Below are 16,649 nucleotides of genomic sequence, written 5' to 3' on the forward strand. Positions count from 1 at the left end.
TAGTGTAATGCCATCTGCAGCGAGCAAGGGCGCAGAGCTGGACTTTGCGTGGCTGAAGATTGACCTGATGGCGTTATAGAACTCTTTGGAGTTGTTAGTGTCAGCATAGCTTTGCACTTCATCAGCTTTCTTTTCCCACCAATGGTCATGCATCTTGCAGATTTCCCTCTGAGCCTCAGCTTGATAGAATTTGAAGCGGTCATTTTTGTTGATGGAGTCTGTGTCATTCTGCCAGTCCATGAATGCTTTGTTCTAGAATATATGCACACACTTCACTTTGATCTGATTACACCTTGTACAATGATAATAATGTAAATGAGTGGTCCCACTGGTAGCATGGACCCTGATTTGACACATGATTGTAACTGCAAATATGGGACCTGGGTTACTACTGGTAACAGTTGTTATTACTATTAGGGCTGTCAAAAACCACGGAAAACTTCACCTGGGTACCTGCTGTGCCGTTTAACGGTAACCGGGTACCCGTTAGAACATGAAAGACATGTACAATCCTAGTTACCCCACTTTCAAATTTTCAAAAACCTGGATTGTTGTAGGGTGACAAAACGAATGGACTATTTACATCATTTTGCACATTGTTTACCACACTTTATCCACTATTTTGCAATCTCTTCTTTGCATTTTACCAATTCGCCCTTTACCCACACCCAATGGGAGATGGCTGATAGTCTGTCGATGGAGAAAATTTGTTTTCCTGTTGTACTTCAAATTGTCTATTATAAATTGTGCAATAATATTTTGTTTCATTTGTCAATAATAATGAATTAATATTACAATGTCGTTTCACTTATTAACACTTAAGTAAGCAAAACAAAATAGTTGGCCCTGCTGCCCTCCCCCCAGTTGCAGTCAGCCACAGCTTGTCGACCATTCACTGAGTGTGAGTAAGTGATATGTTAACTCCAACATACTAAAATTTGGTAACAAAGTCCTCTCCTTATATTTGAATTAACATGTTCACACTATACCTTAAAGTGCAGGACAATTTCTTTACGGTCTTTCAACATGAACCTGTTATCATGGAATGGACTATGACAAAGAGAGCTAAAAATGACAAGAGCCCCAAATGGGACTGAAATCACTCACCTGGCTGACATCAACTCCCTTGAAGCCAAAATTAAAGGACAACTGCACAAGTATGATGCTTTCTGACATTTAAGCCAAATTACAGGGTCTATGAAAGTCCTAAATGAATGAAAAGTTCCTTATAAATTTCAAAACCAGAAATGTACTGTTCCTCCATGGTCAAGATGGCACTGTCAAGAATTACTTCGAATAATTGATAACAATTCCAGAATAATATTATAATCCAAATAATGAGCAATTTCTATTTCAACTGAACAGTCCAAACAAATATTTTTTCCTCTCAAATAATATCTAAGTACAACATAAAACACTGTCTGCAGACTTACATCAGAAATAAAATAAATGTGCATGACTCCAAAACTCAGAATGAATCTGATTGCTTAATTTTCTCCATATATAGACTGTATATTGCGACTGTACTGCACAATAGACCCAATGTTACAGCATACGCTATTGATTTTGCATTGAATTCAGCCCATTCACCTGACCTCGTGCAACCAATGGAAGTTATAGAATTATTCTCGAAACATCAATGTCCCATAAGTCAAAGAAACTATGCCATAGGTGCTTCCTGTTTGTCTCAACTCAGGCTGGAAAATATAACTATATCTAGTTTGACTCTGTCACAGTGCACAAAGGCTGACACTGAAGGATGTTAAACTAGTTGATGATAAACTGGACTTATCATGTGCTTCCTGTTTGTATAAACTCAAGCTGGAAAAAGAAGTAGATGAGTATTTTCCTCATTTTAAAACAAATTGCTGACAATTTTAAATGGCCAAGAGATCATTGTACTCTGTTATTAAAAAGTGCACTTTTTGGCAAAACTCATGACGTCTACATCTACACTTCCCTAAAACAAAGAACTGGTATGATCTGGTTAAGGAATGCATTTTGAAGGGTTATGAGTTGGTACCTTAGTCTTACTGATAAAAGTTTAGGAACAATATAAAAGAAACTAGACAAACTTGTGTTAAATTTGCAATAGAAAAACAGCAGTTATTTTTTTAAGTGGTGCTTAGCCAAGATTAAAAAAAGTCCTGGATAACTTTATTAGCGGAAGAGTTCAAGAACTGCATCCATAGTGACATCAACACTAGCTTTCATGAGCATAAGATCAGAGCTCTAGAAAATGATTTGTCATACTGCAGATGAGTATTCCTTAACTCATACACTTTTATTGTCAGTAAGTCTTCCTCTCAGCAGTCTTCTGGCAAAATAAACTATTTTAGTCTAAGACAAGCATTTCCAAATTTCAAACTGGCACAACTTTTAGAAATCAAGTTTCTGACAAGATTAATCAGAAGTTCTTATCTATTCCTATGTGTACCTATTGAAAGATGTAAGGGCATGTTATTTCTGATTGCTACAAATTGAAAAATTAGCAACAGAATCAAGACAGACCCATTCCAAATGCTCTTATGTCTAAGAGGTCAAGGTCATGGTTATGTATTGAAAACAATACATTTGTTGGGTCTAACATACCCCAGTCTGATTTGATTATGAAAAATTATAAACCATTTATATCGAAGGGTTCTATATCACTCATTAGTGATTCTGCCATTCCTAACCCTATTAAAATTTTATGGGACAGGAGCATTTGAGAGTCGTTTATTATCAGGTACCATGCCTTCTTCTGAGGAGTCTTCTTATAATGAGTGTTCTTATTCATGGAGTGTGGTTTTCTTAATGTTCTTGTCCACTGTTTAAATCTGTCATCAGACTTAGTCTCAGGACCGTGACAGTCAGAACAATGTTGTCTTTACCCATTGAGGGTATTCATTTATTACTAGGGAACGGCCAAGCTGGAGATAAGGTTGTAGTTAATCTACTTGTAACTGACAAGCCTTGTTTGGATCAGAAGTTGATCCTATTGATAAAGAATTCCCTAATTTATACCCAGCTTGTGCAGTTACTAGAGCTATGGTAAAGAACACTCTTGAGAATGATGGGGATATGGGCAGTATTCCTTTAGCTGACACATGTATTGGTCAGGCTTTGTATGAGGTCACTTTTACATCTTGTTTGGATCAATCAGAAGGTATTAGTCACAGTGGTCCTCTTTTAAATACTCATTCTATTTATTCCAATCAGAGTGACAAATGACAATCAGTTGTTGTCAAACAGGAAAATGATCCTGAGACCTCCTGTTTGTTTCTGAGGGCCATTAGTGAAACTGAAGCCATTGTTTGTTATTTTGTTACAAAAATGTGGTCCTTATGAGAAAATGGAGACCACCTGAGGTACCTGCTGTTAATGAGTGGTAGGGAAAATCTATCAAATTGTAGTTCTGAAATTGTATAGATAGGAAATACTTTATTTAGCTCTTGAAGCTTCTCTGGCTGGTCATTTAAGGGTCAATAACACTTGTCACAAGATCTTGAATCACTGTTATTTGCCAAAAATTACAAGTCATGTTTGTAAATACTACAGATTTTGTCATACTTGTTAAATGGCAGGAACACCCAATCAGATGATACCTAAGGCTCATATGTGACCTATTCCTGCATCTGACAAACCATTTGTCAGAATAATGGTATATTGTGTCAGTCCCTTACCTTAGACCAAGTCAGGTGACCAATACTTGTTGACCATAATGTCTGCATCGCAAGATTTCCAGAGGCAATTTCTTTGAGGAATATTAAAACTAAAACAATAGAAAAAAGCTTTGATGATGCTTTTTACACAACTTGGTCCTCCCAAATCTGTCCAATCTAATCAAGGGTAAAACTGTATCTCTGGAATTTTCCAGCAAGCTAAGCGTGAATTAGGCATCCAGAAATTCAAGTCTTCTGCCTATCAACTTGAAAGCCAAGGCACTTTAGAAGAAATTCATCAAACTTTGAAAAATATGATCTTGTCATATTGTTTTCATACTGGAAAGATTGGGAAGAAGGTGTTCTTTATTGTTGTTGTTGTTGTTATAGGGTTTAATGCCATTTTTCAGCACAAGAGAGCCTATACATGGCAGCCAGTATTAATGGTGGAGGAAGAACCCAAGAAAACCCCGGAAAGAACCATGAGAAGCTATAGGCAAGCTTTCTCATGTACCCACATTGGCCAAGCCTGAGACTCAAACCCACGTAGACAGAAGTGAGATGGCAGTGATCCATAATGGTAAGCGCTTTAGACCACTCGGCCACTCAGGGCCCCTTCTATTGTTCATTTAGTGTTGTTTATGTGGATAGAGATAGCCAGGTTAGTCATGCAATTAATTTAGTTGTACCTGTCCCACACAGTGAGGATTTAAGCAATGGAATGCAATCGCACTGTATTGACTGTGGAGTAACAAATCTTCGAAATTCAGAAATTTTGAATAATCTGGACCAGAAACTTTCACATTTGCAACAACAAGAAAGAAATGAATTAAAACAGATGTTACTTGAATATGAGCACATGTTTCCAGATGTTCCTACATGAACAAATAAAATTTAACATGACAATGAAATTCTAGATTCCGATACAACATCCATACAGGATGAACTCTCTCAAACAGGAATGTCTGAAAAAAAGAAATTCAGTATTTGCTGGAGAATGATTTTTTTAGAACCAAGTAAAAGTGACCAGAGTTCACCATGCATACTTGTTCCAAAACCAGATAAATACTTTCCACATGTGCACTGACTATAGAAAGGTCAACAGTGTGACCAAACCAGATTAACTTCCATTGCCAAGAATTGATGACTGCATTGAGTAAACTGTAAATGCAATGTATGCAACCAAACCCGACCTTCTAAAAGGATTCTGGCAAATTCCACTGATGGAAAGGGCAAAGGAAATTTCAGCATTCATGACTCCAGATGGACTTTCTCAATATAAAGTGACACCATTTGGGATGAAAGGTTTGCCCTTGTACTTTTCAATGTCTAGTGAACATGATTACATCTGGTCTTGGTAACTGTGATGCTTGCATCGATGATGTAATCTTCAACAAAGTCACCTGGAATGATCACTTACAGATAATTTAGATATTCTTTGACAGACTCACTAATGCACATTTGACAAATGATTTATCCAAAAGTGAGTTCTGTCATGTTTGTATTACATTTCTAGGACATATCATGGGACATGGACAGGTTGAACCGATAGATGATAAGGCTAACTATGAATTCCTCGTGCCTATCAAAAAGCAACTGATGTGATTTTTGGGTGTGGCTGGATACTATCGGCAATTTTGTTCCAATTTTTCCATAACTGCTGAACCACTGACAAATTTGTTGAGCAAGAAAACCAGGTTTCATTGGTCTGAACAATTTCAGGAGGTTTTGAAAAGTTAAAGGCCATGCTTAAGAGTGCACCAGTTTTTTCAGCTCCAAATTTTAGTTAATCATTTAAAATGTCAGTTGATGCAAGTGATGTTATGGTTGGTGCAGTATTAAATTGAGAAGACAAAAATGGTATAGATCATACAGTATGGTATTTCCTAAGAAATTAAATAAGCACCAGACAAATTATTCAACAATCGAGAAGAAATATTTGGCTTTGATACTGGCATTACAACACTCTAAAGTCTTATATTAGTTCAGTTCCTTCTTTGATTATTGTATTTAGTAATCACAACCCCCTTACTTTCATGGAAAGATGTCAAACAAAAATCAGAAATTATTATGGAGTTTGATTTTGCAAGAATACAATACTGATATCAGGCATGTTAAGGGAAAAGACAATTTAATAGGAGATGCACTTTCACATGTATAGTAATATTATATTGTTTCATGCAAACTTTATGTCATTCAAAAGATTTCATCTCGTGTAATTTTTTTATCACATGCATATTTGACTAACAGTAAAAGAAAGCTTTATTGCATAAATCATTCTTTTTCTTTATGGGGGAAATTGTTATGTATATTTAATTTGCCTTGTTTGCTAGTTAGCTTTTTAAAACATTTTTTTATTTCATTTTATGCTATTGTATTATAACATTGTATGTTGGACTTAACTTTATCCAAAATTAAGTTTATTTTCTACTTGACCTGATCTATTGATTTTTTTATCCTGTAAACAACTAATACACTGCAAAAATATTTTCTGTTTGCATAGATTTAATATCAGGATTGTTACAAATAAAATATGTTTATTGGGTCTGGGTCTATGTTACTGGAATTCCCCCTACAATTTACCTGTAGTTCAGTTTCTCTGTTATAATTTTAGTAATAGAATTCTAATTATAATAAAGATTTAATCTTCTAGAAGGTTAGTTTCCATTAGGTAATTTTTTTAATAGAAAATGCTAATTGTGACCTGAGGTCAAGTAGAGGACTATATAATCTTGTCGCTGGAAAAAATATTCATGGTTTAAAATCTAGCAGAATCAGTTGTTGTGCCCAGAAATTCATTTGAGCTGGAAATTATTTCTTCAAATTATTTAATGCACTGATTTTTTTCCGTGGAAATGCAGAGTGCTCATAAAAAATATTATTACTGGACAAAGACATTGACTGGGATTTATAGTGAATTCAAACCTGGAATTATATTACTGTGTTTCAACAAAAGATTGATGGTACAACACCACAATATAGGTTGCCACAAGCATATCAACACCTTTAGTGTAGGACTTAATCTGGATTTCCACTGAAGTTTATTTAGAACTTTTATTATTAGGATTTTTGTCTGTAATTCTGGGCTTTTTTTTAGGATTTATTTTGCAATACCGTAAGTTCTTTTTCTTTTCATTTTCTCTTTGTATTCTAGGGAAATACATTATTTATTGAATCTTTCGAATTTTGTTGCTTTTCACTATTTTCTGTTACTTATTTTAAGAGCATAAACTAGTAACACTTGTTATAAAAAAAGAAATTAGGTTTTAAGAACGTATAATCTTTATACTTATACCTGCATTATGGGTGTTCATTTAAGTTTGTGTGTACAAATAGCCTAGGCCTTACTTCTGATGTGCATAATATGAAGCAAGCACTGCATGGCTATCTTCATTTTCTGAATTTGAAAAGTAATATATAAGTTGAGTAAATAATGTTCAATTAAGTTGTTTTAATATATCAAAATGTCATAGAAATACCTACACTGTAAAAATGAAATTGTGTTTTTCTGTGACAGGCAAAGTTAGTGTGCTTTGTTCTACTTCAAGTGCATTTCCCCAGCAGACAACATCAGTAATTTTCCTCAGCTTTAAGTTTTAAGCTGTACATGGTTTTCCGAAAGAGTCATCAAAACTAAATGTCAATCCAAGAAGATAAAATATGATAAAAGTGTTTGATCAGTTTCTCAACATTGTGAAAGTTGTAGAGCAAACAACTTTGTCCAATCTGTTCCCTGTCTTCATTGATACTCAAAATAGCTGATTTTCAAAGACTTTTCAAAAAGTTTATAAGGACTTCCAAAAGATATTAAGGAGTAATTTTTCTTCCTGGAACTTTATTTTTTCATATTTTACTTTGTTTATCATGGAATAAATAAGTACAGAAAGTAGAAGAAACAACATGAAACTAATATGCATAACACTGCAGCAAAAGGATGCTACTCCATTTGGTATTGTGTGTCATTGGATCCACTGAATTTTGTCCCATTATAATTAATTAATCATTCATTATTTGTAAAAAAAATACACAACTAAAATAATTCTGAATTTAAAAGGTGATATATTTTATTCAGTTTTAACATTATGTATTCCAGGAGATAAATGCCAGGATTCCTGGGAAAAATTCAGATTTTTTAACACAAATTCAAAGACTTATCAAGTAAAACAACCAACTTAATTCAAGGAGTTTTCAAGGCAATCAAATTCAATGATTTATAAACTGTATGTAATTTTGAGTCCATGCATATCCATAAAGACTGACCTGATGTACGCCTAGTATGACATTGCAATGCTATATTTAAATATCTCTTGATCTTGTGATGGTATTAAAATGTGACTTAAGTCCTTAGTAAAATACACAACAATACACAAAATTTAACTGCTAATGTCTATGAACACATTCATTCACAAATTTTGCATACCAATATCTGAAAAACAGTATAAACTTACACATAGCTGTCCAAATTCACCTACAATTCAAATACTCTGTCTTACATTCTGTTCTTCACAGTTGAAATATTCTAACTTAAATTCAATCATGTAAGAGCACTGGACACAATAAATTTTCCCAATTTATTTCATGGAAATTGTTTGCAGAGGCATTTTGTCCATATGTCAGTATATTTTATGAAGATGTGCTCCTCTTCCCTGATATCTGTATCATCATTTTGGTTTACTTGTCTATCTAAAGAACAATCTTTAAAAACTATCATACCTGGTAGCTTTTGCTTTTATATTGAAAAATAATGCAATGACACCAATGAACCAATCTGATATCAGATAAATTTTTAATTTACATTTTGTGCAATAGTTTCTATGCACTGTTAGGAACATATAGCATAACTTCATGGATTTTAATTCTAAGGGAAGAAATGTCCTTCTCTATGAGGGACTAATTAGCTCTCTTGATAGTGAGGACAAACCACCCAGAAATACTAGATGCCAAAACATTAGAGGAACCATTAATGTTTCCAACCATTCATTCTCCCTTTATTGGAAGCAAGAAAAAACATTATCTTGGTTGGAACAGCACAGATATGACTGAGGCTGCAGATTTCTACATGAAGTGTAGCTACTGATGGAACCTGATTCTTATGACAGAAACTCAGGTAGGCAAAGAAGAAAAAGTTACTTATAATTACTCACTGAACCATAAACAAACCTTTTCCACATACAAGTCAAGAAATTTTGCTCCTTCTCCAAACAGATGCCAAGGACAGCAAAGAAAAAAAACAGTCTCAGGGTAAGATTCTTGAAGGAAACTTCACTCAACAGCTCATATGGATTTCTTTACAATTCTCAAAGAATGCATAAGGCATTAGTAAGTGAGATAATATCAGAGGATATCAGAAAGATGAAAATCCAATCTAATGCTGGGACCCCTAGGGAAATTCAGAGTGTCTGAAATAGACCTAAATAGTGGACAGTGAACATTTACAAAAAGAAATGAAACAGAAGAAACTCTGAAACTGCAATCAATGGGGGACAAATAGATCAACAAGTTTCCTACCGCACCAGTCACTGAAGATTTTACACTTTGCATTGTAGACCTTGGAAGTGGATTGCCTCCTAGCCTGAATAGTGTTACAAAGTTTATACCCTTGCTTGAAAACTGGTCTTGGCAAACTGATTACTCAAGATAAACCATGTATAAATGTGAAGAATCTGCCAGCTGTTGTGGAGTAGAAACCCCTCTATGCTATAACAGTACATTTCTTCTGGGCTATATACCAACCAGTAGAGTAGTCACTGAAGCACTGGGACCAGTGGGGTAGGATCTAACGGAGAGTCAAAGAGTGGAGATCCTTACTTGGTAATCACTTGCAGAATCATTAAAAAAGGTCGGAAGGTGTATATGAAAGGACAATCCCACTTTAGAATGATCTGATCTGCAACTTGGGCAACATAAAAGTGGAGCTTGTTCGTTCATGTTGCAAACAAGTCCACCAAGGGTCTCCCTCACAGCTGGTAAAAGACTTTGACACTGATTGGTGCAAAGACCATTCCACGAGGATAACATGGCACCCTCTGGACCTACTGTCTGCTAGAAGATTCCTCTTGCCCAGAATATGATGGACTCAGTGATCTCCTATGAGGCTTTTGTTATGTATATTTGATTTGATTTCATTTTATGTCAAAATAATGTAGTTCTGTTTACTAGGAACTCATACTTTTTCCAGAAAGTTTGACCTTGACTGTTCATTTTTGTAAAAACGTAACGCTGACCCGGTTCCCGACCTTAATTCAAAATTAGTAACAGCCATGTAAATAAGTTTTTCTAATTTATTTTTATTGTGGAAATAATAAGGCTGAGATCGAGGCTGTGTTGGTTACATGACCCTCGACCTGTAAATAGTTTTTAGTGAAGTAAACAACTTTTTTTGTTGGAGTAAAATGATTGGTTTTTCTCAAGGTCATACTGGGGCTATGTCATTTTTTTAAATGTTAACGTGATCACCTGATGCTCTATTTCACAATTAGGCATTTCCAAAATTGCACATTACTTAGTTTTAATAGCGATGCTTAGAGAGAGATCTCTCAGTCAGGCTTCTAAACACTTGAATGTAAAGGTTTTTCTTTTGATGTGTCATTTTAATGTTTATTCAAATTATTTGGATTCTAAAAGATTAATTTGTTTCTCTGGAAATATTTAGAGTGCTCATGCAAAATTCTTGAACAAAGAAATTTCATTAATGCAAACACCGGATTATTTCTTGTGTTTCTATAAGGAACTGTAGGCTTCAACTGAGTACAGGATACAGTATATGTCATCACCTTCCATCTTGGATTCTTCGTCGGGACTTGAACTTGAATTCATTAGAACATTTCAATATTAGGACTTCTAAAATTTTATTTGTGGATTATTCTTGGATCATTTTTGGATTTGATTCTTAAAACTTTCTTTTTTTTTCTTTCATTTTTACAGTATTTTCCCAAGGAAATAAATAATTTGTTAAATTTCTCAAAACTTGTTGTTTTCACTCTTTTTTGTGTTACTGTTTATTTGAGCCTAAACACATAACATAAAACTATCCAATGGAGTCGCTTCCTGACTTCCATGCAAAGAGTAGCACATATACTTCCTTGCTTCCTGATGTATGCTACTGCTGGTGTGTTGTCTGAGGTTACCATTACACAATGGCTGCATATGAGGTTGACATACCCCTATGGGGCTAAAAACACTGCCCATATTTCCATGTTGTTTATATAAAGGGTTGATTCTTCCCAAGAAAAAGACCCCGAATAAGTTACATGCTGTGTCTGCATGTGAGCATCCCAACCTGAATCAGATGAATTAGTGTACTGAAAGGAGTGGAGTACAAGGTATGAATTGAGACTTCAGTCAGACACTGGTCCTGATTTTGCCACCAAATTAGGTGGTGTAAATCGGATCTCATGGAGATCTGACAAGATAGGAGATCCTTGTGTGGTCTTTGGTTTGCTAGAAGAAGCTGGAGAGGGTCCATGTAAAGTCTATTTAGAAGAAACAAGTCTACAACAGAGTTCAGAGTCCCCAAGAAAGAGTGGTAAAGAACAATGAGGTTTTGACCAGGACAGCCATTATGATGGACAATATAATGTTGATCATGTCTGGAGGTACACAAACTCTCCTGACACTAGTGAGGAAAATCATCCCCACATTTACAAAGTCCTGAGAAGGATATGATCCACTTTTTATAGCTTTGGTATAAGACCAAGATCAGCCTTGGACAGTTTGTGAAACTGGCCAAAATATCCTGCAAGCCCACAGGACCAGTAACCTAAAAATATTTCTGGTCGTATCCATAACCAATTGGTCCTGTATTTCAAATACAAGATGACAAAATGTAGTCAGTGACTTAATGGCAAATGCAGGTAGACATAAAATATCAGCTGTTAGCCGAAGTAATTTAGCCTCTGATGGCTTAGATATATCCAAATAACTCTGGATGCTGATGTTAGGAATTCGACTTAGCATTTGTCATCACATGTCGCAAAGGTGCAGAAGAATTTTCAACTTGCGTTACAAGCATCCATTGAATACAGACTATATGTAATTTATTTATTTTCTTATCATGCAAAGAATCATGAGTAGTCATCAAAAACAATTAACCATTATTTATTTTTCACTTGGTTTCTATCATTTCTTTTACTATCATAAAATACCCAGTCTGTTGATTAAATTTACTAGATCTACCTAAAATTCCAACTGGCAAGATGGGCTGGGTACACATTTTTAGCCCCAGTCTACCATGAAATTAGTTGGCATTGGATCAGAGAGCTGGTGGCAATTTTGCATGCTGGTCACTGAGGATATACATAGGGAAAAGCCCTTTAGAAGAGGAACCTGAAGAAACTGCAACAACAAATTGCTGAAATACCAGATTGGGAATTCCTGTGAATCTCAGGTGGACCACGACTTCCCACATACATTTGTAAAAACTCTGGAAGCAGAGGCAAGCTCAAATGGAAGAACTAAAAATTTAGATCACTCAAGGTTGTGACAAAACCTGAGGTATTTTTCTGTGTGGAGGGAAGATTTAGATGTGAAGGTGCACATTGTGAAATTCAGTGGAGACTGTCCACTCACAGGGCTTAATGACATTCCTGACTGAGGCCACCATATCCAACTTGAAGCATTTTTCTCAAAGAAATCTGTTTAAAGCAGAAACATCAATTATGCACCAAATCGTTCCATCTGACTTTGACACCAGAAAAAAAAACCAGGAAGAGAGAGCCAGAGTCTGGTTCTTTTTCACCCTATCTACCATACCTTTTCAAAGAAGGGTGTGTGTTTGCTTTTTCTTTTTTATGCACCAGTTTGGACTAGTGAAAGAAAATGGGGTTCCATGAAAGGATGTTACTGGAAATGAACCTGGTAGCCATCGTTTAGAGTAAAAGGAACCATGCATTGTATGTTATGCCCAACTAACACCAATGAAAATAGTGCTAGCTGAACTCTTATAGGGATACCAGGAACACAAGAGAGTGCAAATCTTTGGGGTTGACCCCCTCTCTTCTTGGAGAATGAGGAAAAGTCTGAAGAATTTCTCCATTGGCTTTTCTGGCTCCCCCATAGCCAATGATAAGCAAGAGACTGCTTTGAATTGAGGCTGCTTTTGAGACTGCATAAGCTGTGCAGGCTTGAAAACTTTGGGAGGTCACAAAGGTCAGTTAGAGTGAGCATACATCTCTGCTTTTTTGTTGGGCCAGAAAAGGTTGCTATAGACTGTTGTTCTTGGTTCCTCATATGCTCAGATATGCCACTGTGGTCTCCAAAAAGAGTCATTGCCTCAAGAGGAACAGATTTCAGAAGGTTCTTGCTGTGGTCAAGCAAGAAATTTAACTTTTCCAAAGCAGTCCAAGAACAGCTCTGCAGTGACTGCCATTAAGCATATGCCACAATGTGGTGCTAAAGCCTAAGGCACCTGATAAAGTGTTGCTGGAGTTAATGATTCCTCTTTCACGAGATTAATGAAGTCTGCCAAAAATAGATCTTAAGAAAATCATTTCAAAAGTATAGGCCTTAAGCACCAATGCTTCCAAGGTCTTATCCAGGAGGTGAGCCCAGGTCCCAGCTTAAATCCCCAGCAATCGAAGAGGGAGAGATTAATGGGACAAGCATAGAGGGGGGAACAAACCATCCTTTCTGTTGCCTGACAAACTCTTCTCCATGTGAAAACTTCTGTAAAAGCACCCTGACCATCACAGAATGTAGGATAAACAGAAGACCTGAATAAGATGCTTCCCCTGACAGTAACAACAGACTAGACAGAATCTTTTTTGTCCCCAGAGCTTGAAGACTTTGAATACAAATCCAGGTGAAGAAGGCTGAAAACCTCAATTACTGTATCATCGAATGTCCAGACTTCTGTCTCCTCCACCATCCTGCCCAACAGGTAGGACAGTTGTCGTAACAGAGGGCAATGCACCATCACCACTAGTTCTGTAGAATTGAAGTCCACTATTGTCATGTGCTTGCTTTGTAGGGAGAGGGCAATAGGGTTGTCCTCAACCTGAAGCCAAGAACATTTCTGAATCATCTAATGGGAGAGCATTTACATTTTATTTGCCCCAGCTTAAGTAGTCAGAACAGATTTTTGTCCTATAATGCCTGCCCCACCTTGAAGCCAAGAGAGGGACATCCATGGTGCCACTAGTAGAAGGAAGACACACTTCCTGAAAATGGGTGTCCTGAAAGGGATTAAAAGGAAAATAGGAAAGGGTGATATTGACCTGATTCCCCCTCCCTAGTTGTGCCCATGTAGAGAGCACCAAGTACATTACACCTCTACCTTGACAACTCGCAGGCAGTGGGTATAAGCATGGGTATGAGTTACTGAGGGACCTCTGAAAAATTATGGGGAAAAATTAAGATGGACAATGAAATGACAGGGGAGGAGCAGTTTAAAGTTTTGATACTTGTTTAATAGTCAAGAAAAAGCTTTCTCTAATGAAGTTCAATCACTTTTTGGTCTAAATTACCTTTATTTTCAAGACAGCCAACCTCTGAATGATCATCAGAAACGATACTCTAAGAGGTTTCAATACAAATTACTATATGACCCTCAAAAACAGTGTGTATTATGTCATCACTTTTTGCATATGAATCACATATATCTGAGAGTTACTGCTGATTCACAAAGTAGTGACATTTTTTTTCTGAAACAAAAACATCAAAAATTTTTTTTTTACATGTACAGTGTGACCCCGCTATAACACGGTAGTTGGAAGTCATAAAATCCGACTGTGTTATATACCGAACCATGTTATATGCAACCAAGTCAGTTAGCTGAAGAAAATGTACCCCTCCCCACGACAACAAAATTGTGTGTGGGGGGGGTAGGGGGGTAATAAATGTGGGCGGTAAAATACATGCTTCGTCGGCACAGTTACTATCTTGAATTAATGCATATTAAATGAGAAATACACCTGTAGTGAAAACAGAGAAGACATAATATAATAATTTACTTTATTTAGAGAACCACGAATTGGTACATATACGTGAATCCTGTTTATATATAAATGTCTAATGTATAACATGAATAGAGTATCAACACCGTGTACTCACCTGCGAACCTCATCATATACATTGAATCCACAGTACAAGTGATTCCATCGAAAATATGCACACACAGCTTTAATATATTCATTAATTTTGTAACACGTCATATTGGTCTGAATTGAGTTGAAAAACAGCACAATCATGTAACAAATGATGAAGCACATTTACTTTAAAGTACGTTCCAAGTTGGTAAAAGTTAGTTTGTGTTTTAAGCCGCCGTTGGCATAAACTTTTTCCCGACAAGAAGTAAACTTTCACAACACAGTTAACGTGTTCCAGTCACATTGGAAAATGCAAAAATCCATCAGATTCCATCACTTTTATTTAAGTTTTGTACTGACTTCCTTTGAAGAAAACTTCTTTGCTGTTATTGAAAGATTGTAGTCGGCTTTCTTTGATGAAGGGTGCATAAGCTTTTGAAGTCGCCACTAAAGAACAGCTTTGGAGAACCAAACGAACGCCCATTTCTTATTGTGGCGGCAACATCAAATAATTGTATTGCATGATTGAGACTGGTATTTTTTCCATTTGCTGAGTACGTTTTCATAACAGTAGGTGCTTCAAAGGTAATCTGTTTCCTTTGAAATTTCAGCAAACTGTTTTATCTGGGTACATTTTTAAAAAGGAACTGGCTGTAGTTTAGACTATTATAGTTACTGTCCCTCCATGCCTACTGAATAAACCAATAAGCAAGATGTATTTTTTTGTTTTTTTTTTACATTTGTGGTAGCAGCGTGATGCTGCCTTCCACGCATGTATCTGAAAATTAACAAAGGGTCAACAGACGATAGATACGCAGGTGTTCTGATAACAGGGATTATTACAGAAAAGGTGAGTGTTCTGAAAAAAAAAATACTTTTTCGTGTACGAGAAAAATACATATAAAATTTCAGGAGCCAAGCCACGATCATCTTGCATTATTCATATGTGATCTCCTCCCCAAAATGATAAGCAACTTTTTAAGTTTTTTTCGTACTTTTTAAGAATTATTTTGTGCACAAGAAAAATACATGTATATGAAATTTCAGAAGCCACGCCACGACCGCGTTATATCCGAATTCGTGTTATAATGGAGCATGCTATAGCGGGCTCACACTGTATTGTTCTATTAATAAAATACTGATGTTGTGATTTCATCGCAAGTAAGAGATATTTCATTTTTCTGCTCATTCTTGAACAAACCCCTGAGTACTAATTTGGGAATCTTAAGTTGTCTACAGACTCTGGAACTCACTTCACAATAATGAACTTATATGTTTTTCATTCATCAAACACTCTTTTCACTGGCTTCATTTGATATCCTTGATCACATTTGTGAATTAGAGGATAAAACACTGGTCAATGTTAGATAACTTAAATATGTAACTTACATACTATTTATAACAGTGTTTGATTTGTCAGTTGAAATTAGAAGACCTGACACATTACTATGATCACTAGCTTATGCTACAACAAAGCAGGTCTGCTTTTAACTGACTGTAACAAAGACAAAAATACAGCTAGCACTTAATTAGGTTCTTATACAAACTCTTGCTGTGTTGGTATATAGACACTCTATACATTTAAATACAATGATATATTGCATTTATGATGATTACATTGAAGCCAAATTATAAGATACTGTATAACTAAAACAGGAATATCAATTGGTATTTCATTTTTGAAGTGCTGCCACCAGCAGGCTTTTCTGATATTTTCATGGATTAAAATTTCATCAAAAATTGTTATTTTATAGTGTACAGAGAACTTATTTTGTAATGAAACTTTAAGAAACTATACAACTTCTGTTAGAAATTATTAATTTCATGATGTTGATTAAAATTTCCAGATACTATGTACCATTTTTGATGATAAAACATGAGATATATTAAGGTTTCATCTAATGATCAGAATTTTCTTCCCCCAAAATAGGAGATCCATGTCTAATTATAATCAGGGTTATCTGGGAGCATGTTATTGAGG

At 35.7% G+C, this 16,649-nt stretch overlaps 1 protein-coding gene across 1 annotated transcript in view; it reads right to left on the reverse strand.

Moving 5' to 3' along the window:
• LOC149776036 (uncharacterized) overlaps positions 1-16,649 on the reverse strand; it is a 47,064-nt gene that overhangs the window by 18,244 nt on the left and 12,171 nt on the right. Inside the window, exons 3-6 of the mRNA XM_089942572.1 lie at positions 14,254-14,284; positions 13,918-13,972; positions 13,391-13,638; positions 12,812-12,945 (exon numbers count right to left, since the gene is read on the reverse strand). Of these exons, the coding sequence (XP_089798698.1) occupies positions 12,812-12,945; positions 13,391-13,638; positions 13,918-13,972; positions 14,254-14,284 (468 nt within the window). The remainder of the gene's footprint in view (positions 1-12,811; positions 12,946-13,390; positions 13,639-13,917; positions 13,973-14,253; positions 14,285-16,649) is intronic.

The sequence above is a fragment of the Sinohyriopsis cumingii genome, chromosome 18 (genome assembly GCF_028554795.1).
Source record: "Sinohyriopsis cumingii isolate HCF-2022 chromosome 18, ASM2855479v2, whole genome shotgun sequence".
In the NCBI taxonomy this organism is placed as follows: Eukaryota; Metazoa; Mollusca; class Bivalvia; order Unionida; family Unionidae; genus Sinohyriopsis; species Sinohyriopsis cumingii.